The sequence below is a fragment of the Anomaloglossus baeobatrachus genome, chromosome 1, assembly GCF_048569485.1.
Source record: "Anomaloglossus baeobatrachus isolate aAnoBae1 chromosome 1, aAnoBae1.hap1, whole genome shotgun sequence".
Lineage (NCBI taxonomy): Eukaryota > Metazoa > Chordata > Amphibia > Anura > Aromobatidae > Anomaloglossus > Anomaloglossus baeobatrachus.
In genome coordinates, this window is record NC_134353.1 from 953,297,455 (window position 1) to 953,324,372 (window position 26,918).

At 49.4% G+C, this 26,918-nt stretch overlaps 1 protein-coding gene across 1 annotated transcript in view; it reads right to left on the reverse strand.

The window, feature by feature from the left end:
• Positions 1–26,918, reverse strand: part of LOC142257395 (uncharacterized) — a 52,281-nt gene that overhangs the window by 4,301 nt on the left and 21,062 nt on the right. Inside the window, exons 7-10 of the mRNA XM_075329490.1 lie at positions 18,415–18,533; positions 17,913–18,089; positions 17,700–17,829; positions 17,557–17,621 (exon numbers count right to left, since the gene is read on the reverse strand). Of these exons, the coding sequence (XP_075185605.1) occupies positions 17,557–17,621; positions 17,700–17,829; positions 17,913–18,089; positions 18,415–18,533 (491 nt within the window). The remainder of the gene's footprint in view (positions 1–17,556; positions 17,622–17,699; positions 17,830–17,912; positions 18,090–18,414; positions 18,534–26,918) is intronic.

A 26,918-nucleotide genomic window follows, 5' to 3' on the forward strand; every position in this document is an offset into this window, starting at 1 on the left:
GTACTCACCGTAAAATCTCTTTCTTGGAGCCTTCATTGGGGGACACAGGAAACCATGGGTGTATGCTGCTGGGACTAGGAGGTGACACTATGCAAATAAGAAAGATGGCTCCTCCCCCGCAGTATACACCCACTGACTGGAGCTGAGGAGATCAGTTTGTGTAAAAGCAGTACGAGGAGAAGCTTGAAATCTATAACATTCCGAATCCATTGAAGTCTTAGAAAAGGGCGGGTGCTGTGTCCCCCAATGAAGGCTCCAAGAAAGAGATTTTACGGTGAGTACCCAAAATCTACTTTTCTTTATCGCTTCATTGGGGGACACAGGAAACCATGGGACGTCCTAAAGCAGTCCCTAAGGGTGGGAAGAGAAAAACCCGAAAACAGGGTTAGCAGAGACAAGGTTCTTTGACCGGAACCTGGTCCTAGACCCCGTAAGGAACCCCTATCCGGCCAGGGGCCGAAGTACAGGAGACGAGTTAGAGTACTAGGGAGTACTAAGAACCAGTGTAAAATGCGTGTGCTGGGGAATAGGATGATCAGGGAGAAACTGCATCCTCTGAGGTCTGTACCTAAGAGAAAGCTAAGGATCTAAGGCGATTGACAGCAATAGGTCTGGCTAAGAGAGAAAGAACTCGACAGACCCTGGTACTACGTTTGAGAGTGTAAGAATGAGCGAAAGGCTAGGACACCTGGTAGAGGTAGGAGCTAGAAAGCGGAGGCCAAAGGAGCCTTGGCCCCTCCTTATTGCCGCAGAATGACTAAAAGGGAAACCGACTGCCTAAAAGGTTGCAAGGGAGTCGGGATACTCGAGAAGCGTGCAAGGGAATTCCGCCATAGGGGAACGTGACCCGTTGGTTCCACAGTACCCGAGGAAAGTGATCTGACCCTAGTGGAAGAAACAGCCTGCGGACGGGTAAAATAATACGGGAGATAATTCTCCTGTGTATGGAAGGGGTTCAGAGAACCTGTGAGGCTCGGAGAAAAATGACAGTGTTAGAGAGCCAAAGGAATTCCCAGGACCGATTACCACTGTGACGTGACAGACAGGAGAAGGGAATCAGAGCATCTACAATGACGTGACTGGGAAAAAACTCGAACTCTGTAGTCGGGTACTGGGTGATCATTGCAGTGAATTATGGGAAGGAGAACCCCCATGGGGGAAGGCTCCTGAGAATGACAAAGAGGCACAAGACCTGGGATATATGACCTGAAGTGGAAGAAGGAAGACCCTTTCGAGGGGGACTTCAAGAAAGGGCTCGAACTATGTCGTCGGCTTAAGCGCTAGCCGACCAGGGGAGGGACGCCTATTCCTGGAAGGTAGCAAGGAAAATGGGACAGTGACGGGAGAATGAATAAAACATTCTCAATATTATTGTAAAATGCGTCATCCAGTCACAACTAGAAGTGACGACGAGGGGAAGGAAATGAGTGAGAATATGTGAGTCTAAATGGTCTGGCAGGAACTCTGCTTGAAAAAGTGCAGGGATGCACAAGAGACTGAGACCAAGCGGTGGAAAACGGGCATGGAATCTGGTATGGCGGAGACTACGGAAAGATCTAGCATATCTCCAAGAGCCATCTAGAATGGCTACGAGGGAAGGGAGGCAGACCCGTGACAGAAGAAAAGAAGACCCCTCTTGGCCTGAAACTGAAGCAGGTCATGTCTAGGTGTTGGCGAAGAGTGGTAGATCAGACAGGGATCACTCGCTGTAGTGTTGAGTGTTCGGGTGGAAACACCCAGTGGCCCGAGTAATCAGGGCTCCCTGGAGGATTCTGTTGTGGAAAAAGGACAGAAGACAAACATTGGAACCTACGACCTGTCCGGAAGAGTGAACCCAATGAGTGGGCCATCAGGATACTAGAGGTCCCTTGGGGAAACTGGTCCTCCGTGGAATCGACGATTGGACGCTCCTGTGTCTGGTTCTTAACTTCATCTGTTGACTGAGAAGGGACTGAGGAATCTGAACTCTATCTGAAAGAGAGAGAATGTAAGTAACGACTTATGGCTTTAGACATGTACAGTGCCTGGCCTGAACCCTAGTGGCGGGCGCAGCCAAGGCTGGTCTAAGCCAAAAAATAGGCGGATACCAGAAGTACTATGAACCACCCGAGGGGGGTGGCAGGAAGTAAAAAACGGACCACATACTGGTTAGCAGACAGAGCTGTACCCTGCTTACCTCATTTGGGAACCAAAATGACTGCTGCTTCAAGAAAACGACGGAGCCAACGCACGGTCAAGAGAGAAGAAGCCTTACCTCGTGGTTACCTTACATGCATGTGCGAGATAGGAGAAGGTCTCGAGTCACTGGGAAGCGACCAAAAGAGAGCTGCTGCTGTGCCGCGTCATGGGGTTCGTGCTTGCTGCCGGGGGTGAAGCACACGACTCTCCAGTTAAATGGTCGCGTGTAGTCTTACCTCAAGGTTACTCCAGAGGTATGGATGCAGATCACTGGGAAGTGAGTAAATAGCTGGTGCAGGAAGGAAAGACAATGAACTGGTCCAAAGGACTCTGGCTTACCTCCAGGTCACCTGAATGGGTGGTTTGAAGTAGGAGAGAGTCCTGGGTCACTGGGGAGCAACCTACTGACAGTTGCAACCGTGCCGCATCATGGGTTCCCTGCAGAACCCAGTCCTCACTTCGGTCGGAGATGAGGGAAATAGCTGACCTACTAGGTGACTCAGTCTGTTCGAATCACTGGGTCGAGAGTAGAGAAACACATACCTGTTACAGTATCCAGGCTCTGGAGTGGAGAAACGCTAGCCCCTTGGGTAGCGGGCAGGATCATCGATCAGGAGTACTGGCACTGAATGTGACAGCTGCTGCCGTGCCGCCTCATGGGGCAGTGATGGATGGAGCTCTCGCCTCGGTCAGAGATGAGCGGAAAAGCTGAGCAAAGCACTTAAGCCAGTTGCTGTATCTGGCTTCTGGTTCAGATAAGTGCTGGCCCAAAGGCTAGTGGGCAGGCTCATCAAATCACTGTCCGCTGTAGTGTAGAGGTGCATATAGAAACGCTGGCACACAAGATAGAGGTCACATGCAAGAAAACACTAGCACACCGAATGGTGGGTAGGTGCCTAGAGATACACTGGATAGTGGATGCTGGCACGGCTCATCAAATCCTTGTCACGCTGTAGTATACAGGTGCGTATAGCCAACAGGTACACGAGATCGGGGCCCATTCAAGAAACACTAGCACACCGGATGGTGGGTAGGTCCCTAGAGACACTCTGGATAGAGGATACTGGCACCCTGGAAGATGGACCGACATATAGAGACATTGGCACACAAGCAAGTGGACAGATTTCTGGAACTGTCAATCTGGATGCTGGACTTGATGGTCTATATACAAAAAAATTCTTTTGTCTGCAGAAACAGACAGGTGCGATTAGAAACCTGACACCCCAAACAGTGGGTAGGTTCACACAACACTGGTACAGTGGTGTAAACAGGTGCGTAAAGAAACACTAGCGCACTGAATAGTGAGCCGGCTCGAGAGGACACTGGTACACCAGAGTAAACAAATGCGCGTAGAAACGCCGGCCCACTGAATAGCGGGCAGAATCCCAAAGGCACCTGTGTATTGGGGCAGACCGGCATGGCACAGACACTGGCACCTGGGTATTGGGGCACACAAACACTGGCACACTGGATAGTGGACAGGAACAGGGAAGCGCTGGCACGGAGATGTAGGCCAGTGCGTAGAGACGCTGACACACGGGATAGTGGGCAAGTACATGAAGACACTGGCACACAGGTGAAGACCACGGGCACACTGGTGTATACCATTGCAAGCGAAACACTGGCAAACTGGGTAGTGGACAGGCACATGGGAACACTGGCACACTGTATAGCAGACAGGTAAATGGAGACACTGGATAGTGGACAGGCTGAGGCTGAAAAAAAGAGGACGGGTCAATGACCCTGTGGTAGGCGGGTATAAGACAGCAGAGGACATGAGGAACATTAACCCACCAATGGTGACCCTACGCGAAAAACACTGACACACTAGGTAGTGGGAACAGGAAAGTAGGCAGGAGCACGAGATACACAGACAGTGGAAGTGGATAGGACCACAGTACGCTGGAAAACCCCTAGAAATGGAGTGCGTGTAGGAGATTGGTATCTCGCACCTGTAGGAGGGGGAGGGGGGGGCTGTTAATATTCCCGGACTGAAGTAGCTCTATAGCCATGCGGTATGCTCATGGAGTAATAACAGGAGAGCCGGTTTTGCGGCATGCTTAAGATCTTTTTTTTTATCTCTGCAGTCTTACAGGGACCGGGAGTAAAAAAGTGAAGCAAGTGGTGCTGTGCAGCCCGGAGCAGTGACTGCGGGGGGCCTGAGTCGCACTGGTTGCCTGCGGGGGACGCTGAAGCTGCGGCGGTGGGGCTACTTACCGAGCCGGGAGGCTGAAGAGCGGGCAGGAGTGACGGTCCCCGGGATTCTCAGCGCCGGGTGGTGACGTCAGGCGCCAGGAAGGAGGGGGGCGGCGGTTGCACAGGAACGCAAGCCCTTGGAAGAATTTGAAAAGCCGGCCAGGAGCGTGGGGGCGTGGACAGGAGAGCGTGCGGACACAGAGGGCCGCAATGAAGCCGGGGGCTAAATTTTAAGGTAGGCCCCGGAGGGGACGCCGGGCCGCAATGGAGCCGGGACCTAAATTTGTAAAGGTATGCCGCCGGAGGAGACGCCGGGCCGCAGTGGAGCAGGGACCTAAATTTGTAAGGGTAGGCCGCCAGAGAACACGCCGGGCCGCAATGGAGCCGGGGCCTAAATTTTAAGAGTAGGCCGCCGGGCCGCACTGGAGCCGGGGGCTAAGGTTTGAGGATAGGCCGCCGGAGGGGACGCCGGATAATGGACGCCACAGCAGGGGGGCCGGTTGGTGGAACGCAGGGAGGTCACGGAACCGGGGAAATAACTACCAAGGGGCCTAAGGTGAGGGGTTCTAGGGGAGATATGGGACCCCCTGACCCAGGTGGAAAAGACTGTGGGTTTCTATACCCGGGATCCCTCCCCATAACTCGGGACGGGGAAGAGGAGGGGGGAGTGGAGTACTTATCTGAGGTCCCAGCTTGTCTTGAGGTGATCCTGGATCCATCCTGGAAGGCGAGCGAAGACGTCTCGACGGTCGTCCCGGGCATAGTCTAGGGGAAACCGGAAAGGTACCTCTCCATCCTGGGTACGGTCTTCGTCTTCCTACCCCACAATCAGGCTCGGAAGCAAGAGAGTTTGGGGAGGGGGGCAAGGACCATCCGCCTGTCCCTCTGTGCGGATGCCCCCCAAACAGTCTTCAGAGTGTTAGGGGGGTAGGGTCCTGCCAGACTGACACGGAGGACAACGGAAGTGGCGGACGGACCCCACTTCTGTGCGACCGGTCTCTAGAGGGAGAGCAGTGTGAGCGATTACACCCTGTCGCCCGACGAGCTGTGTCTGAAAAACAAAGGGAAAACATTAATAAAACACAACAATACAAACCTGAGGGGCTGAGAGCAGCCCCTGTGTGTCCAACCTCCTCGGACACTAAGCAAAAACTGATCTCCTCAGCTCCAGTCAGTGGGTGTATACTGCGGGGGAGGAGCCATCTTTCTTATTTGCATAGTGTCACCTCCTAGTCCCAGCAGCATACACCCATGGTTTCCTGTGTCCCCCAATGAAGCGATAAAGAAATAACCTCTTCCCACCTCCCATCTGCAGTGTTGTTTTTTTCAAGAAACCACACTAGCATGAATGGTCTAAATCTTTTATTTCAGAAATAAGCCATTAAGTGCAAAACGTACAGAGAGGGAATAACCGTGCTGTCATGAAGGGTTCCTAGAAACTGAATTACCGGTAAGATAAATTCTATTTTCTTTATTCTCCATCCACAACAGCACCACAGGAGGAGTACCAACAAGTACACTTAGGGGGGGCGGCCAACAGCTTTAAGGACATTTCGACCAAAGGATAGGTCTTTATTAGATAGCAAATATAGCCTATAATGCTTTAAGAAGGTATGGACTGAGGACCAAGTGGTGACTCTGCAAATCTGCTCAATGGAGGAGTCTGGTTTCTCGGCCCAAAAGCCGGACACTGATCTGGTAAAATGAGCTGTGAGACCCTGGTTCTTGCATGCTTCGCTGATTGCATTTTTAATCCAGTTAGTGATTGTACTCTTGGCAGCTTTCTTGCCTGTGGTTTGACCAATGATTTAGACAAGAGACTTTGGTCCTTCTGCAAGGGCTTGGTTCTTGGAAGGTAGTTCATTACTCCTCTATGTACATCTAAGGAATGGAATTCCACTTCTTTATAATTGGTAGACTTTTGGCAGAAGAATAGTAACACAATGTCCTAGGAACTGTAAAACTCATAATACCTTTGGAAGGAATGACTAATCTAAGCGAAATAGTATTCTGTCTTTGCAAATTCATATGTACGGTTCTCTTGTTGACAAAGCCTAGAGTTCACCTTTTCGTTTGGCTGTGGTAATTGCCACCAGGAAGGTGGTTTTCCAGGATAAGATTCTTAGGTTTGAAGCGGTAACTGGCTCAAAGGGGAGGTTGTGTAAGTCCTTTAAGAACTATTTTCAAATCCAAAAGGGGAACTAGGTTGACTTGTCTGGGTCTTAACCTAACTGACATGAAACTTTTGATCCAATGGTGGCCTGCAAGGTTTTGATGAAAGTAGGAACCTAGAGCCGAGATTTGGACCTTAAGTGTTCCAGGTCTGAGATCTTTCTTTAGCCCATTCTGCAGAAACAGTAAGAGGCACTTTGCACGCTGTGACCATCGCTAGCGATGTGAAATTCTAGATCACAAGTGCGATCTTTCGGGATCGCACATAAGTAATTTTACGCATGTGCGACCTAGAAAGATCGCACTTGCGATCTAGATTTTCACATTGCTAACGAGATCGCTAGCGATGGTCGCAGTGTGCAAAGTACCCCTAAGATTTGAGCTATGCTAGGACGGAATGGGTCTGGAATATTGGGTTTACACCAGGGGTTCCATATTTTATTATAAATGGCGTTTGTTACTGGTGTGCTGCACGTCTGAAGGGTTTCGATTACCCTGTCCGACAGGCTAGCCTCTGGCTTTCAGGAGAGTGGCGTCAGAAGACAAACCACCAAGTTCGACCTGTGGAGGTAATGGGTAAAAAAAAAAAAAAAAAAGAAGAAGAAGAAGAGTGGACCCTGGTGGGGGGGTTGTATATTTGGTGTATGCTTCTTGGGCTAGGCTGATGAGAGTAACTGCAGCTTTGAGAACCTACACTGGGTGCAGACTTATTAGGCAAGTTGTATTTTAGCGGATTTTTTTTATTATTGATCAACAACTACGTTCTAAATCAACTCAAAAGACTCATACATATCAGAGCTTAATATTTTTGGAAGTTGGAGTGTTTTTTTTTTAGATTTGGCTATCTTAGGAGGATATCTGTTTGTGCAGGTAACTATTACTGTGTAGACTTATTAGGCAACTTAATAAAAACAAAATATATTCCCATCTCACTTGTGTATTTTCACAAGGTCAACCAATATAACTGCACAAAATTTAGACAAACATTTCTGACATGCAAAAATAAAACCGAAAAAAATTAGTGACCAATATAGCCACCTTTCTTTATGATGACACTCCACAACCTACCATTCATAGATTCTGTCAGTTGCTTGATATGTTTACGATCAACATTGCATGTAGCAGCCACCACAGCCTCCCAGACACTGTTCCAAGAGGTGTACTGTTTTCCCTCCCTGTAGATCTCACATTTTATGAGGGACCACAGGTTCTCTATGGGGTTCAAATCAGGTGAACAAGGGGGCCATGTCATTATTTTTTCATCTTTTAGACCTTTACTGGCCAGACACGCTGTGGAGTAGTTGGATGCATGTGATGGAGCATTGTCCTGCATGAAAAGCATGGGTTTTTTTTAACGATACCGACTTCTTCCTGTACCACTGCTTTAAGAAGTTGTCGTCCAGAAACTGGCAGTAGGTCTGGGAGTTGAGCTTCACTCCATCCTCAACCCGAAAAGGTCCCACAAGTTTATCTTGGATAATGCCAGCCCATACCAGTACCCTATCTCCATCTTGCTGGTGTCTGAGTCGGAGTGGAGCTATCTGTCCTTTACTGATCAGCCTCTGGCCCATCAAGAGTCACTGTCATTTCATCAGTCCATAAAACCTTTGAAAAATCCTTCTTAAGATATTTCTTGGCCCAGTTTTGACATTTTATGTTATGTTTCTTGTTCAAAAGGTGGCCATTTTTCAGCCTTCCTTACCTTGGCCATGTCCCTGAGTATGGTACACCTTGTGCTTTTTGATACTCCAGTAAAGTTGCAGCTATGAAATATGGCCAAACTGGTGGAAAATGGCATCTTGGCAGCTTCACGCTTGATTTTCCTCAATTGATGAGCAATTATTTTGCGCCTTTTTTGCCCAACATGCCTCTAACAATCCTGTTGGCTATTTGCAATGAAGCGCTTAATCACGCTTCAAACGTTTGGCAATTTCAAGATTGCTGCACCCCTTTGCAAGACATCTCACAATTTTGGACTTTTCAGAGCCCTTCAAACCTCTTTTCTGACCCATATTTCCAAAGGAAAGGAAGTTGTCTAATAAGTATGCACCCCTTATATAGGGTGTTGATGTCATTACACCACACCCCTCCTCATTACAGAGATACACATCCCCTGATTTACTTAATTGGTAGTTGGCTCTCTAGCCTATAAAGCTTGGAGTAGGACATGTATAAAAATTGTCATGTGATCAAACTACTCATTTGCCTAATACGTCTGCACACAGTGTAGACTACTATTTTCAGTTCCCTGACAGGGGAAGACTTGCAGCTGATGTCGCGTGCAGAGTCCCTGGAAGGATATTTGTTAGACCATTGCTCCCCAACCTCTCTGGCTGGCATACTTTCTTGGACATCTACAATAAAAGTTATACTCTTATCCGCCCAGGTAGAAGGACCTTCTTGTCTAAGGACCTGGGCGATATGTTGTGAATATCATTAGACATGGTGCTGTTCCCGAGAGTGTTTCTGCGCTCCCTCTGGTGGCTAGTGCCGGTAGTGGGTCCGATTCTGCATCTGTTGCTCAGACAGGTGCAGGAGATGATTGCTGTTCCAGGAAGCCTATGGAGTCCAGCCTGGAGAAATAAAGGAAGACAATTTCTGTCTAGCCTTTGCTGGTGATAATTGTTTCTGCTCAATGAGAAAATGTCCGGAACTTTGTCCTCCAGCTTTGAGGCTTTTGCCTTTCCCTGCAAGTTCTGTTTATGCATTTTTTCTGCTCCTTTTTTGGACTCTCCAGGAATGATTTCTGCAGCGATTTTTTCGTTCCTTTGCGTCGGTTTTGTTTACATGCCATCCTGGTCTGCAGCTATGCCTCATAAGTATTTTTATTTTTTCCTTCTGAGATTTAATTAGTTCTCATGCACCTTTTTGTTTCTTGCATGTGAATAAGTGCTCTCCCTGCACTTTGTTTGGAGGACTATTTATTCCCAGCAAGAAAGGGAGTTTTGCTCCCAGTCTAATCTAATCTAGAGTGTGTATTTTTGTATCTCATGTATTTGCACAAGAATTCCTGATATAGTTGGAGGAAAGATCGTGTGATCTTTTTAAGGAATTTTTGATTATCAGGTGTTGGTATTTCTTTAAGGGTTTTTAGTGGCTGTAACTAGGAAATCTATCCTTTCCTTTTGTATCTAGCTAGCAGGGACTCACTTTGCTTAACCCTATACTTTCCATCTGTGTGTTGTTTTTTCTTATATCACCGTCGTTATATGTTGGGGGCTTGTCTCTTTCCTTTGGGGCAATTCTGAGGCAAGTCAAGATTCCTCATTTCATCTTTGAGGTTAGTTCTCCGGCGGTGAAGAGGAGTCTACGTTGGTTAGGAACGCTCCACTGCTACTTCTATTTGTATTTGTGCAGTTAGTGAATTGCAGCCAGCTAAGTTTCCAACTACTCTTGTGCATTATCTTCAATCATCGTTTATGTTTTTTTTGCAAGATCTTTTGTGGTCTCATGACCATAACAGCGATTCGTCCCAAGAGGCTAGGATGTGTGTTATGATACGGAACCATGGAAGACCACCATAAATCATTGGTAAAAGGTGACAAGAGCATTGGCAACTAATCTGGCCGCCTTCCCCTTACTAACCATCACAACTAGAAATAGCCGATGGGTGAACTAACATCCTGTGCACCGCGAACCCAGCCGGAGAACTAGCTATCCTAAAAGGAAGGAAAGATGAATAACTCTCTACCTCAGAAAATAGATAAAGAATAGCAAGCCCCCCACAATCAAAGACTGCGGTGATATAGGAAAACACAATACACAGATAGATCATAGGATTAGCAAAAGGTGAGGCCCCCACTGACTAAAATAGAAAAGGACAGGAAAGGGGCTGATGGTAGCCAGAGAAAAACCCTACAAAATTCCAAATTCCTGATAGTACAAAAAAGCCCTCAGATCGCACGATCTGCACTCCGTCCTATACCAGGCGCTCTTGTCATACCAATGAACAGAAAACAGGAATCATTACAAATTCAAAAAAGCCACAAACACATGGACTTATAGGAGCAATACTCCAAACATAACTGCAGGGAGTTTCCCAGCTAAGCAACTGAGAGGGAAGATCCCTGCATGCAAATAAACTGAAAACAACCACAGCAAATGACAAACTCAGATAAGAGCAAAAAGCACAAAGCAACAAATAAAGAGCAAAGCATTTATCTGAGGTAGATGTGGTCTGAAGCAGGCTAGTGAATAAAGAACAACTGACATCCGGCATAGCCTGCTATCAGATCAGGATTTAAATAAGCAGAGAGAGTTAGCAATGGAAACGCCCATTGCTCAACACACCTGGTTTCTGTCCAAACCATTCCTGGCCACAAGAGGGAGCCTTCCAGCAGCCAAAGCATAACTGACATTCACAACATTACCCCCCCCCCTTGAGGAGGGGTCACCGAACCCTCACCAACGCCACCGGGTCGCTCGGGATGAGCATGATGGAAGGCGCGAACCAACCTGTCCGCATGAATGTCAGAAGCCACAACCCAAGAGTTATTCGCCTGCCCATAACCCTTCCATTTCACAAGGTACTGAAGCTGTCGCCTACTGCGACAGGAATCTAGAATTTTTTCAACCTCATACTCCAGATCCCCTTGTCCAAAAACAGGGTCAGGAGGCGCTGCTGTAGGAACCGTTGGCTCCACATGTTTCTTCAACAAGAACTTATGGAAGACCTTGTGAATCTTAAATGACACAGGCAGAGTCAAACGGAAAGATACAGGGTTGATAATCTCCGAAATCTTATAAGGTCCAATAAATCTGGGCTTAAATTTAGGAGATGGAACTCTCATAGGAATATTTTTAGAGGACAACCACACCATGTCCCCCACTTTAAACCAGGGACCAACAGTCCGACGCCGGTTGGCAAACTTTTGGGCAGTTTCTTGGGACTGAAACAATTTATCCACTACCTGCCCCCAAATCTGCTGCATTCTGTTTACCACCGAATCCACCCCTGGACAATCAGACGCCTCAAGCTGCCCCGAGAGGAACCTGGGGTGATACCCAAAATTGCAGAAAAAGGGGGACACCAATGTGGTAGAGCTAGCTCTATTGTTAAGGGCAAATTCAGCCAAAGGCAAAATCGAAACCCAGTCATCCTGATCCGCAGAAACAAAACACCGTAAATAGGTCTCCAGGGCCTGGTTAGCCCTTTCAGTCTGACCGTTGGTCTGAGGATGAAACGCCAAGGAGAAAGACAGCTGAACACCCAATTTGGAGCAAAAAATTCCTCCAAAACCTGGATACAAACTGCACCCCTCTGTCAGAAACAATATTTTCGGGAATACCATGCAAACGAACAACATGTTGGAAAAACAAAGGCACCAACTCTGATGAAGACGGCAACTTAGGTAGGGGAACCAAGTGGACCATCTTGGAGAATCTATCACAGATCACCCAAATCACAGTCATTTTCTGAGAGACGGGAAGCTCTGAAATAAAATCCATAGAGATGTGCGTCCAAGGTTTCTTGGGTACCGGCAAAGGCAATAACAGCCCACTAGAACGTGAACAACAGGGCTTGGACCTAGAACAAACTCCACACGACTGCACAAAACGACGGACATCCCGGGAGAGAGAAGGCCACCAAAAAGAGCGTCTCACAAGATCCCGAGTACCAAAAATGCCAGGATGACCAGCCAAAAGAGCAATGAACCTCAGAGAGAATTCGGTCTCTCCATTGGTCCGGGACAAACAGTTTCCCCGCAGGACATCTCTCAGGTTTATCCCCCTGAAATTCCGCCAGTGCCAACCGCAGATCAGGCGTAATGGCCGAGAAAGCTACACCATCATTCAGGATAGTAGACGGCTCGACAACCTCCAAAGAGTCAGCACAGAAACTCCTGGAAAGGGCATCGGCCTTAACATTCTTGGTTCCCGGCAAAAAAGAGACCACAAAATTAAACCGGGTAAAAAACAAAGCCCACCTGGCCTGCCGAGGATGCAACCTCTTGGCCGATTCCAGATAGATGAGATTCTTGTGGTCTGTAAGCACCACAACTTGATGTCTAGCCCCCTCCAACCAATGTCTCTACTCTTCAAATGCCCACTTCATAGCCAATAATTCCCGGTTCCCCACATCATAATTCCGTTCAGAAGGAGCAAACTTCCGAGAGAAAAAGGCACAGGGCTTAATTTTACCCGAAGTAGCGTCTCGTTAAGTCAGAACAGCTCCAGCTCCGATCTCTGAGGCATCGATCTCAACTTGAAATGGGCGAGACACATCAGTTTGCTGCAGGACTGGGGCAGAAGTGAATCACCTTTTAAGCTCCTGGAAGGCCACAATCGCCTCTGAGGTCCAAATGCTCAGCATCAGCTCCCTTCTTGGTCAAATCTGTCAGAGGTTTGACAATGGCAGAAAAATTGGCTATAAATTTACGGTACAAATTAGCAAACCCCAAAAACTGCTGCAGGGATTTTAAAGAAGTCTGTTGCACCCAGTCGTAAATAGCCTGAACCTTAACCGGGTCCATTTCGATAGCGGGAGACAAGATGAAGCCCAAAAAGGAAATCCTTTGCACCTTAAAGAGGCACTTTGACCCCTTAACGTACAGTGCATGATCCTTAAGTATCGGAAAAACAGCCCGTACTTGCCCAACATGAGAGTCCCAATCGTCAGAAAAAATCAAGATGTCATCCAAATACACAATCAAAAATTTACCAAATTTACCAATAAGGTCCCGAAAAATATTATTCATGAAGGCCTGGAAGACTGAGGGTGCATTAGTGAGTCCAAAAGGCATCACTAGGTACTCAAAATGCCCCTCAGGAGTATTAAAAGCCGTCTTCCATTCATCACCCTCCTTAATACGGATGAAATTATACGCACCCTTGAGATCCAGTTTCGTAAACCATTTGGCGCTCTTCACTCTAGCGAAAAGATCTGACATCAGAGGCAAAGGGTACTGATATTTGACTGTAATTTTATTAAGAAGACGGTAATCAATACAAGGCCTCAACGACCCATCTTTCTTAGCAACAAAGAAAAAGCCAGCACCCAAAGGAGAAGATGAGGGCCGAATGTGCCCCTTCTCCAATGATTCCCTGATGTATGACCGCATGGCATCATGTTTGGGCACAGACTTGAAAATCCACCCCTTGGAAAATTTACAACCCGGCACCAGCTCAATGGCACAGTCACAGTCCCGGTGTGGGGTCAGAGAATCAGATTCCTGGTCATTAAATACGTCACGGAAATCAGACAAGAAGGCCGGAACATCAACTGCCTGAGCAGACGTGGATGACACGGAAAGGTCCTGATGCAAACCTTGACAACCCCAACTAGCTACCGACAAGGATCTCCAGTCAAGAACTGGATTATGGGTCTGCAACCACGGAAATCCCAGTACCAAGGTATCCTGTAGATTATGCAATACTAAAAATGTACAAGTTTCCTGATGCGCTGGTGCAACTTTCATAGGCACCTGGGTCCAAAATTGGGGTTTATTTTCTGCCAAACGGGTAGCATCAATGCCCCTTAAAGGAATAGGAGTTTGCAAAGGAACCATGGGGAAACCACAATCCCTAGCAAACCCAAAATCCATCAAATTGAGCGCTGCCCCTGAGTCCACAAAGGCAAATGCAGAAAAGGAAGACAATGAGCAAAGCAATGTGACAGACAAAAGAAACTTTGGTTGCAAAGAACCCACAGTAACAGAAGTAGCCAATCTCCTTTCACGTTTAGGGCAGACAGATATTATGAGAAGCGACTCCACAATAGAAGCACAGTCTATTCTTCCGTCTGAACCCCTGCCGACTAGCATTAGAGAGGACCCTATCACACTCCATAGGCTCCAAAGGCTGTTCCACAGGAACAAAACCAGCAGGTATCTTCCTGCGCTCACGCAACCGCCTATCAATCTGAATGGCCAAGGTCATAGAGGCATCAAGACCAGAAGGGATGGGGAATCCCACCATTACATCCTTCACTGTATCAGCAATACCCTTCCGAAAAAGAGCCGCAAGCGCGTCATCATTCCATTTGGTAAGGACCGCCCACTTTCGAAACTTCTGACAAAAAGTTTCAGCAGAATCCAAACCCTGAGTTAAGGACAAGGCCTTTTCTGCTTAGTCCACAATATTGGGTTCATCATATAATAAACCCAAGCCCTGAAAAAAGGACTCCACATCACTGAGATTCGGATCATCAGACGCTAAAGAGAAGGCCCAGTCCTGAGGTTCAACACGCAGTAAGGAGATGACAATCTTAACCTGCTGTACGGGATTCCCTGAGGACTTAGGGCGAAGGTCAAAAAATAATTTACAATTATTTTTGAAACTCAAAAATCTTGACCTATCTCCCGAAAAAAATTCAGGAACAAGAATCTTAGGCTCTGCAAGGGGAGTCTGTGCAAGAAAAGACTCTATATGACGAACCTTAGCATCAAGATGAGCAACACGCTCACCCAATTCATCCATGCTAGAAAAAAGAAATCTTCCACAAAACCCAAAGAAAAAGAGAAACACAAAAAAAAACCAATTTTCAGCACACCTTATTTTTTTATTTTTCCTTCTTAAGAGTACCCTTTAAATTTGTAGGACGGATATACTATTATGATCCGGAACCATGGAAGACCACCATAAATCATTGGTAAAAGGTGACAAGAACATTGGCAACTAAACTGGCCGCCATCCCCTTACTAACCATCAACACTAGAAGTAGCCGAGGGGTGAACTAACATCCTGTGCACCGCGAACCCAGCCGGAGAACTAGCTATCCTAAAGGAAGGAAAGATGAATAACTCTCTACCTCAGAAAATAGATAAAGAATAGCAAGCCCCCCACAATCAAAGACTGCGGTGATATAGGAAAACATAATACACAGATAGATCATAGGATTAGCAAAGGTGAGGCCCCCACTGACTAAAATAGGAAAGGACAGGAAAGGGGCTGATGGTGGCTAGAGAAAAACCCTACAAAATTCCAAATTCCTGATAGTACAAAAAAGCCCTCAGATCGCACGATCTGCACTCCGTCCTATACCAGGCGCTCTTGTCATACCAATGAACAGAAAACAGGAATCATTACAAATTCAAAAAAGCCACAAACACATGGACTTATAGGAGCAATACTCCAAACATAACTGCAGGGAGTTTCCCAGCTAAGCAACTGAGAGGGAAGATCCCTGCATGCAAATAAACTGAAAACAACCACAGCAAATGACAAACTCAGATAAGAGCAAAAAGCACAAAGCAACAAATAAAGAGCAAAGCATTTATCTGAGGTAGATGTGGTCTGAAGCAGGCTAGTGAACAAAGAACAACTGACATCCGGCATAGCCTGCTATCAGACCAGGATTTAAATAAGCAGAGAGTTAGCAATGGAACCGCCCATTGCTCAACACACCTGGTTTCTGTCCAAACCATTCCTGGCCACAAGAGGGAGCCTCCCAGCAGCCAAAGCATAACTGACATTCACACAGATGTGTGTCTGCAGGATTCTCATGCGGGCCTGGGCCTAGGCTACTGCTTGGATGTACAATGTCATAGATCCCAGTATTGACATTGTCAACCTCAGTGTTACCAATCTCTGTGTATCGCTGAGATTTGGAATTGATTTCTGACTGATTTTCCCTGGGCAGGAAGGATGTTTGCTTGCTTGAGTCTAGTGGGATTCTGTGGAAATTCTTCCTTGTGGAGGGTTTCAGATCGGACTTCCTTGGATTTACCTTCCACCCCAACTTCTTTAGGACCTCGAGGGTTATCTGTATGTGCTGTTGGAGTACCGGAGTTGAGGAGCAAGGACAAGGAAGCCATTGAGGTAGGGAACAATGCAGAAGTCTTGTTCCCTAATGAAAGCCACAACCTCTGCCATCAGCTTGGTGAACACACAACGAGCTGAGCAGATGCCGAATGGGTTTACGTTGTACGGGTAGTAGTGTAATATCTACCGGTTGTGAGACACCACAAACTCCAAGAATTTCTTGTGAGACTGGTGGATTAGGATATGGTAGTAGGCATCCTTTAGGTCGATTGTTGCCATTACGAAATTGCACCTGATTAGTGGAATTATGGACTTGACTGATTCCATTTTAAACCGTCTGTAGGTTAAGTACTCGTTCAAGGGTTTTAAGTTTATTAAAACCCTGTGCGAGCCATTGGGTTTCTTTATCAAGAATAACTGAAAGTAGCGGCCTTGTCTGACCTCTGTCTCTGGAAGTGGTGATATTACCCCAGACCTCTGGAGCTCTCGAAGACCTTACATGAGCGGGTCCTGCCAACCCTGAAAGGAAGTACAGGTGAGTCTTAGATGTCGTGGAGGATAGGAGGAGAGCTCAATCTTCAACCCGTCTCTGATAGTATTTAGGACCCACTGGCTTGATGAAATAATTTGCCATTGGGAGGGAATTTTAAGATGTGGCCTCCTACTATGTTGGCGTCATTGTTTCTCCTGATGCTAGTTCCAATCGTTCGACCTCTGGGAGGTAAAAATGTTCCTGCCTTTTCATCCTTTTAGGTAACTCCACCATCCTGTTTTACCTTGACCTCTATACTGAAATGGCTGGCTCTGAAAATATTTTTTATCGTTTTATGCTCTGGTAGTGACTTTCGATTGCCCTTTCTAGTAACTCGTTTAGAGCCAGACTGGAGATGTACTCTCCCTGGAAGGGGATGGAGAAAAGCCAGATCTTTGATGTAGCATCACTGCTCCAGAACTTGAACCACAGGGCCCTTCTTGCAGAATTTGATAGTACCGCTGCCTTTGCAGATCAGCGATGAAGGAGAAAGCGAGTGAGCTCTGACCTCAGCTACCTGGTATAAAGGTGGAATTTTGCTGTAGCAGTGTTCTGGTCACCAGCCACGAAGCACCGCAGGTAACCTGTTCATGCCCTCATAAGGACAGGAAACAAAACTGGAAATGGGAGGTGGGAAGGGACTCGGTTTCCTATTCCTATTTGGTCAGAGAGTTAACTCCTGCTGTGGTGCTGTCCTGGAGGGTGACTAGAGAAAACAAGACTGAACACAAGGAGGTCACAGCCGTCTACACCTCATAGGGGAGATCTCCATCTACCTGAGGATCCTGGGGAGGAGGAGGAGCGGGACATCTCTCTGGGGTCGTCCTTGTACTGGAGAGACCTGCAGGAGACACAGACAAGACGGACATCATTACATACAGATAATTATAGGGTGGGTGTATTCAGTCCTGTCTATTACCTGGTGATGGGCGGGGCTGGTGCTCCTCCATCATCACCTCCTTGATGACCAGTAGGTCCTTGTGTCCTTCTAGATACTCCCACTCCTCCATGGAGAAATAGACGGTGACGTCCTGACACCTTATAGGAACCTGACAACACAATGATACCATCATCACCCAGAATACTCCAGTGCCGTCCTGTATAAATGTCCCAGCATTCCCAGCAGTGTCACCTCTCCAGTCAGCAGCTCCAGCATCTTGTGGGTGAGTTCTAGGATCTTCTGGTCTTTGATGTCCTCATGTATCCGGGGATGAGGTGGAGGCCCCGGGATTGGGCTCATGGTTCCTCCCTGTCCTTCAGACACAGGAGCCTGAGAGCGATCACTAGAGGTCTTCACTACTGTGTAATCCTGAGTGTGGAGACATTAATAATATCACTACAGACATTTCCAGAGTCCATCACCTCCCCGGTCATATCCTCTGTTATTCCCATAGATAATGATGTAATGTGATTACATCAGAGCCTCTCACCTCCCCGGTCATATCCTCTATTATTCCCATAGATAATGATGTAATGTGATGACATCAGAGCCTCTCACCTCCCCGGTCATATCTTCTGTTATTCCCATAGATAATGATGTAATGTGATGACATCAGAGCCTCTCACCTCCCCGGTCATATCCTCGGTTATTCCCATAGATAATGATGTAATGTGATGACATCAGAGCCTCTCACCTCTCCAGTAAGATGGAAGATTATCTCCAGGGTGAGGTGTATTATCCTCTCCGCCATCTTGCCTCTGTCCTTCGTTCTCGCAGAGATGTGATCAGCAGAGGATTCTTTATTATAGGAATCTGAATGGAAAAGAAGGGAATTTTGTTTACTTACCGTAAATTCCTTTTCTTCTAGCTCCAATTGGGAGACCCAGACAATTGGGTGTATAGCTATGCCTCCGGAGGCCACACAAAGTATTACACTAAAAGTGTAAAGCCCCTCCCCTTCTGCCTATACACCCCCCGTGCTCACGGGCTCCTCAGTTTTGGTGCAAAAGCAAGAAGGAGGAAAAAATTATAATTGGTTTAAAGTAAATTCAATCCGAAGGAATATCGGAGAACTGAAACCATTCAACATGAACAACATGTGTACACAAAAAACAGGGGCGGGTGCTGGGTCTCCCAATTGGAGCTAGAAGAAAAGGAATTTACGGTAAGTAAACAAAATTCCCTTCTTCTTTGTCGCTCCATTGGGAGACCCAGACAATTGGGACGTCCAAAAGCAGTCCCTGGGTGGGTAAATAATACCTCATAATAGAGCCGCAACCGGCTCCGTCCTACAGGTGGGCAACCGCCGCCTGAAGGACTCGCCTACCTAGGCTGGCATCTGCCGAAGCATAGGTATGCACCTGATAGTGTTTCGTAAAAGTGTGCAGGCTCGACCAGGTAGCCGCCTGACACACCTGCTGAGCCGTAGCCTGGTGCCGCAAAGCCCAGGACGCTCCCACGGCCCTGGTAGAATGGGCCTTCAGCCCTGAGGGAACCGGAAGCCCGGAGGAACGATAAGCCTCGAGAATTGGTTCCTTGATCCACCGAGCCAGGGTTGATTTGGAAGCTTGTGTCCCTTTACGCTGGCCAGCGACAAGGACAAAGAGTGCATCCGAGCGGCGCAGGGGCGCCGTACGAGAAATGTAGAATCTGAGTGCTCTCACCAGATCTAACAAGTGCAAATCCTTTTTACATTGGTGAACTGGATGAGGACAAAAAGAGGGTAAGGAGATATCCTGATTGAGATGAAAGGGGGATACCACCTTAGGGAGAAAGTCCGGAACCGGACGCAGAACCACCTTGTCCTGGTGAAACACCAGGAAGGGGGCTTTGCATGACAGCGCTGCTAGCTCAGACACTCTCCGAAGCGAAGTGACTGCTACTAGGAAAACCACCTTCTGCGAAAGGCGTGAGAGAGAGATATCCCTCATTGGCTCGAACGGTTGTTTCTGAAGAACCATCAGCACCCTGTTCAGATCCCAGGGTTCTAACGGACGCTTGTAAGGAGGTACGATATGACAAACCCCCTGCAGGAACGTGCGTACCTGTGGAAGTCTGGCTAGGCGCTTCTGAAAAAACACAGAGAGCGCAGAGACTTGTCCCTTAAGGGAGCCTAGTGACAAACCCTTTTCTAATCCGGACTGAAGGAAGGACAGAAAAGTGGGCAAGGTAAACGGCCAGGGAGAAACACCCTGAGCAGAACACCACGACAGGAATATTTTCCACGTCCTGTGATAGATCTTGGCGGACGTTGGTTTCCTAGCCTGTCTCATGGTGGCAATGACCTCTTGAGATAATCCTGAAGACGCTAGGATCCAGGACTCAATGGCCACACAGTCAGGTTCAGGGCCGCAGAATTCAGATGGAAAAACGGCCCTTGAGACAGCAAGTCTGGTCGGTCTGGTAGTGCCCACGGTTGGCCGACCGTGAGATGCCACAGATCCGGGTACCACGACCTCCTCGGCCAGTCTGGGGCGATGAGGATGGCGCGGCGGCAGTCGGCCCTGATCTTGCGTAACACTCTGGGCAACAGTGCCAGAGGAGGAAACACATAAGGGAGTTGAAACTGCGACCAATCCTGAACTAAGGCGTCTGCCGCCAGAGCTCTGTGGTCTTGAGACCGTGCCATGAACGTCGGGACCTTGTTGTTGTGTCGGGACGCCATTAGGTCGACGTCCGGCATGCCCCAGCGGCAACAGATCTCCTGAAACACGTCCGGGTGAAGGGACCATTCCCCTGCGTCCATGCCCTGGCGACTGAGAAAGTCTGCTTCCCAGTTTTCTACGCCCGGGATGTGAACTGCGGATATGGTGGAGGCTGTGGCTTCCACCCACAGCAGAATCCGCCGAACTTCCTGGAAGGCTTGCCGACTGCGTGTCCCGCCTTGGTGGTTGATGTATGCCACCGCTGTGGAGTTGTCCGACTGAATTCGGATCTGTTTGCCTTTCAGCCACGGCTGGAACGCCTTTAGGGCAAGATACACTGCCCTTATCTCCAGAACATTGATCTGAAGGGAGGACTCTGTCTGAGTCCAAGTCCCCTGAGCCCTGTGGTGGAGAAAGACCGCTCCCCACCCTGACAGGCTCGCGTCCGTCGTGACCACAGCCCAGGATGGGGGCAGGAAGGATTTCCCCTTCGACAGAGAAGTGGGAAGAAGCCACCACTGAAGGGAAGCTTTGGCTGCCCGAGAAAGGGAGACGTTCCTGTCGAGGGACGTCGACTTCCTGTCCCATTTGCGGAGAATGTCCCATTGAAGTGGGCGCAGATGAAACTGCGCAAAAGGAACTGCCTCCATTGCTGCCACCATCTTCCCTAGGAAGTGCATGAGGCGCCTCAGGGGGTGTGACTGACCATGAAGGAGAGATTGCACCCCTGTCTGTAGTGAACGCTGTTTGTTCAGCGGAAGCTTCACTATCGCTGAGAGAGTATGAAACTCCATGCCAAGATATGTCAGTGATTGGGCCGGTGTCAGATTTGACTTTGGAAAATTGATGATCCACCCGAAACTCTGGAGAGTTTCCAGAGCCATGTTCAGGCTGTGTTGGCATGCCCCTTGAGAGGGTGCCTTGACAAGTAGATCGTCTAAGTAAGGGATCACCGAGTGTCCCTGAGAGTGTAGGATTGCCACCACTGTTGCCATGACCTTGGTGAAGACCCGTGGGGCTGTTGCCAGGCCAAAAGGTAGTGCCACGAACTGAAGGTGTTCGTCCCCTATGGCGAAGCGCAGGAAGCGCTGATGCTCTGGCGCAATCGGTACGTGGAGATAAGCATCTTTGATGTCTATTGATGCCAGGAAATCTCCTTGGGACATTGAGGCGATGACGGAGCGGAGCGATTCCATCCGGAACCGCCTGGTTTTCACATGCTTGTTGAGCAGCTTTAGGTCCAGAACGGGACGGAAGGATCCGTCCTTTTTTGGCACCACGAACAAGTTGGAGTAAAAACCGTGACCCCGTTGCTGAAGAGGAACCGGGATCACCACTCCTTCCGCCTTCAGGGTGCCCACCGCCTGCATAAGAGCCTCGGCTCTGTCGGGGGGTGGAGATGTTCTGAAGAAACGAGTCGGAGGACGAGAGTTGAACTCTATCCTGTAACCGTGAGAAAGAATGTCTCTCACCCATCGGTCTTTTACTTGTGGCAGCCAGGCGTCGCAAAAGCGGGAGAGCCTGCCACCGACCGAGGATGCGGTTTGAGGAGGCCGAAAGTCATGAGGAGGCCGCTTTGGGAGCGGTTCCTCCGGCGGTCTTTTTAGGACGTGACTTAGACCGCCATGCATCGGAGTTCCTCTGATCTTTCTGAGGACTTTTGGACGAGGAAAATTGAGATCTGCCCGCGGTCCGAAAGGACCGAAACCTCGATTGTACCTTCCGTGGTTGAGGTCTGTTTGGTTTGGACTGGGGTAAGGATGAATCCTTTCCCTTGGATTGTTTAATGATTTCATCCAATCGCTCACCAAACAAGCGGTCGCCAGCCAATGGCAAACCGGTTAAGAACTTTTTGGAAGCAGAGTCTGCCTTCCATTCACGTAGCCACATGGCCCTGCGGAGTACCACCGAGTTGGCGGATGCCACCGCCGTACGGCTCGCAGAGTCCAGGATAGCATTAATGGCGTAGGACGCAAACGCCGACGCCTGATTGGTTAAGGACACCACTTGCGGGGCAGATGTACGTGTTACTGCATGAATCTGCGCCTGACAAGCTGAGATAGCTTGGAGTGCCCATACTGCAGCGAATGCTGGGGCAAAAGACGCGCCTATAGCTTCATAGATGGATTTCAACCATAGTTCCATCTGTCTGTCAGTGGCATCTTTGAGTGAAGCCCCATCTTCCACTGCAACTATGGATCTAGCCGCCAGTCTGGAGATTGGAGGATCCACCTTAGGACACTGAGTCCAGCCCTTGACAACCTCGGGGGGGAAGGGATAACGTGTGTCCTTAAGGCGCTTGAAAAAACGCTTGTCTGGACAGTCTCGGTTTTTCTGGATTGCCTCTCTGAAGTCAGAGTGATCCAGAAACATATTTAATGTACGCTTTGGAAACCTGAAACGGAACTTCTCCTGAGAAGCAGACTCCTCAATTGGAGGAGCTGGGGGAGAAATATCCAACACCTGATTGATGGTCGCTATAAGGTCATTCACTACTGCGTCACCCTCAGGTGTATCTAGGTTGAGAGCGGCTTCAGGATCAGAATCCTGATCTGATACCTCCGCTTCATCCTCCAGAGAGTCCTGCTGGGACCCTGAACAGTGTGATGAAGTGGAGGGAATTTCCCAGCGACCCCGCTTGGGCGGCCTGGGACTGCGGTCCGTGTCAGAGACCTCACCCTGGGACCTATGGGTTAGCCCCGGGGCACTTTGCTGTTCCAATTGAGGGGGACCAGGGGTCAAGGATTGGATAGAGCCCGGGGCCTGAATCACCGGTCTGGACTGCAATGCTTCCAGTATTTTAGCCGACCATTTATCCATAGTCTCAGACAGTTTGTCAGCAAAGGCTGCAAACTCCGTCCCTGTCACTTGGACAGTGGTAGCAGGTGGATCCACCTGGGCCACCTGTAGCAGAGGCTTCGGCTGAGTAAGTGCCACAGGGGCCGAGCATTGCACACAATGAGGGTCAGTGGAACCTGCCGGTAGTACAGCTGTACATGAGGTACAGGTTGCAAAGTACGCCTGTGCTTTAGCACCCTTGCTTTTTGCAGATGACATGTTGTCTCCTCTGAGAACAACCAGGAGGGTATATAGCCAAAAATCAACAGAGCGACCGTACAGTGCAATGTATAGCCTATAAATATATATATATATATATATACACACTTCGGTACTCAGTGGGGCCAGCACCACAGGTGCTGCTTACCGACCGCTCAGAGCGGTTGTGTGGTCACCAGATTCCCTGCCTGGGTCTCCCTGTGTTGTCTCTCCTCTCCAGCGTCTGAATCGCTGACAGGAATGGCTGCCGGCGTTCTGTGGGGAGGAGGAGACCGTGGGCGTGCCCAAGAAAAGTGCGGGAATCCAGTGCCCCACTGTACTGAGTGAGGAGGGAGGAGGATACTAATGTATGCTCCAGCCCTCCGCTGACGATCCGTGCAGCGTCCCGCCCCTCCCCTGACTGGCAGGCCGGTGGGCGGGAATAAACGACACTAGGCCGCAGAAGCCGGGGACTAAAGTTATAAGCGCGGCCGGCAATACGCGCGGCCGCGCGGTAGTCCCCCGGCGCACTAACACCTCCAGCAGTGCTGGAAAGTGTCTGGCACAAACGCTCCATGTCCGGCGCACTAACACACCCAGCAGTGCTGGAAAGTGTCTGGTACAAGCGCTCCATGCCCGGCGCACTAACACACCCAGCAGTGCTGGAAAGTGTCTGGCACAAGCGCTCCATGCCCGGCGCACTAACACACCCAGCAGCGCTGGAAAGTGTCTGGCACAAGCGCTCCATGCCCCGCGCACTAACACACCCAGCAGTGCTGTAATGTGTATGGCACCAGCGCTCCATGCGCGGTCCCCACGGGGACACAGAGTACCTCAGAGTAGCAGGGCCTTGTCCCTGACGATATCCAGCTCCTATCCTGCAGATTCCCAGGGGCTGCGGAGGGAGCACGGTCCCAGTGCCTGGAGACTGATCCGGACCCACTTCACCCAGAGCCCATTAAGGGATGGGGAAGGAAAACAGCATGTGGCTCCTGCCTGTGTACCCGCAATGGGTACCTCAACCTTAACAACACCGCCGACAAAGTGGGGTGAGAAGGAAGCATGCTGGGGGCCCTGTTATGGGCCCTCTTTTCTTCCATCCGACCTAGTCAGCAGCTGCTGCTGACCAAGCTGTGGAGCTATGCGTGGATGTCTGCCTCCTTCGCACAAAGCATAAAAACTGAGGAGCCCGTGATGCACAGGGGGTGTATAGGCAGAAGGGGAGGGGCTTTACACTTTTAGTGTAATACTTTGTGTGGCCTCCGGAGGCATAGCTATACACCCAATTGTCTGGGTCTCCCAATGGAGCGACAAAGAAATGAGGAGACGATTAAAACAACGTAAACTTCATAGTAAACAATACAGAGAAACGTTTACATTGTAACCGTCATGTAACCATATACCCCGGTTTCTGCATCTAGGCGGTGCCGCATTTGCTCTGTGGACAGCACTGGGGGCGCAGGCGCAGTGCTGTGTGACATTAGTGTGGCTGTGATTTGTTGTGCCGTCCAGCAGGGGATCTATGTCTCTCTGCAGAGTGCTGGGATCTGTAGTTCTACACTATGTGCTGGGAGTCTTGTGTGAGCACAGGTCCTGTTTAACCTTAAGAGCTTCTTCTGGCTCCAGGTATAAACAGATAAGTGCCCCCAAAGCCAGTATGATACCCCCACTGTGAATTCCTCCACACGCACCATATGATGGACCCCACACAATCCTTCATACTGTATAATTCCTCACATACAGTATAATGGCTCCATCATAATCCTGTAAACAGTGTAATGGCCCCTACATTGATTCTATATGTGACGCCCTGGACCAGCCAGGTAGTCACAGGTAGGCCCCGTACAACACCTGTCCCTACATTAGGTCACATCAGCCAACCACAAAAATCCTACGCCACCTTCCTCAGTGCTGATGGACACACCAGGGGGGTGTGGTCAGGCGGTTGGCCATGCCCACCGAGGAGTTCGGATAGCCTGAGGCAGGAAAAGTAGTCAGATGAGTTGGAGGAGAGGAGTAGGAGAGATCGTTCAGGAGATGAAGCAGAGTAGATGCAGGCCTGTGACACAGGTCTGCGGCAGTCTGACAGGTGCCAGGGTCGGAGCCCAGGCACATTTGGCTAGCAGGCATACGGAGGCCTCTGCCCGCAGGAGCCGGGAAGACAGCCTGGTGGAACCGTGGTGGACCGGGACAGGGTAGTGGCCCGCCGGTACCGACCCAGGGAACAGACTGGAAACCAAAGCACAAGGAGGGGGTACTCAGACCCTGAAACGAGGTCCAGAAACCACTGGACTGAGTTAATTCACTGATTGCGGCCAGGACTATAGGTCCTTTCCCACCCAAGTTCCGACTGAAGACAACAGCCCAACGAGGGGGATAGAAAGCCACCGCACAGGCAGGAGATCCCCCGTGCCAGCGTCTGCGGGCAAAGGGCTTTCCCGACATACACAATGCCGGGGAACGGATTCCCTGTTGCTGAAGCACAAGCAGCCACATCACACAACACAGTGCAGGAGAAAGGCAGAGACCACCAACCGGGTGGGGGACCTGACCGCAGCCGGCTGCGGACACCGACCACCATCAACTCAGTTTACCAAAGACTGGTGTGTGTTACTAAGCATGAGTACAACAGTGCCCTCCGGCCGTATGTCGCCCTGCACCGCCCAACTCTCCGCCAACGGGTCCCGGGGCCACCATCCCTACCCACGGCGGGGTTAACAACTTGCTGCGCAAATATCTCCCACGGGTGCCCTGTAAAACAGCAGCGGTGGTGCACACCTTCACCACAACCCGTGGATGGTGTCACGAACTTACCAACATGGCTCCGGCCGTACACCTACGTCCCCTAAAGCACCAGCCCTTCCTTTCAGATCGAAGTGACCATTGGGGCCCCCGGGTCCGGAGACGCTCGAGCCACCACTCGAGTCCAGATCCGAGCAGGCTCGGCGGCCGCCGAGCACCGGGGCGGTACACATATACCGTGTTTTTCAAAAAATAAGCCCTCCCCCGAAAATAAGCCCTAGCCACGGTTCAATAATGGAGTGTCCGTGCAGCTAAAAAAGTTAGAGATACTGCAGTACACTTCATTATAGAAAGCGGGCACCCCACAATCACACTCCACAGACGCCGAGCGGGAGGCCCTGCAGTGATCACACACCCACACACATCTGATCTCACACACACACACACACACACACACACATCGCATCACACACACATCGCATCACACACACATCGCATCACACACACCGCATCACACACATCGCATCACACACACACCACATCCAGCGACACCGATTTCTTCTGGATGGCAGAATCCTGGGAGGCTGGTCAGTGGAGCACAAGAATGCTTGCTTGCTTACAGGACCTGTGAGCCGGACACGTGACTTCCTCCCATCATTCCCTGCAGCCAGAAGTATTCTGTAACACTGGATGTAATGTGTGTGTGTGTGTGTGTGTGTGTGTGTGTGTGTGTGTGTGTGTGTGTGTGTGTGTGTGTGTGTGTCAGTCAGCCAGA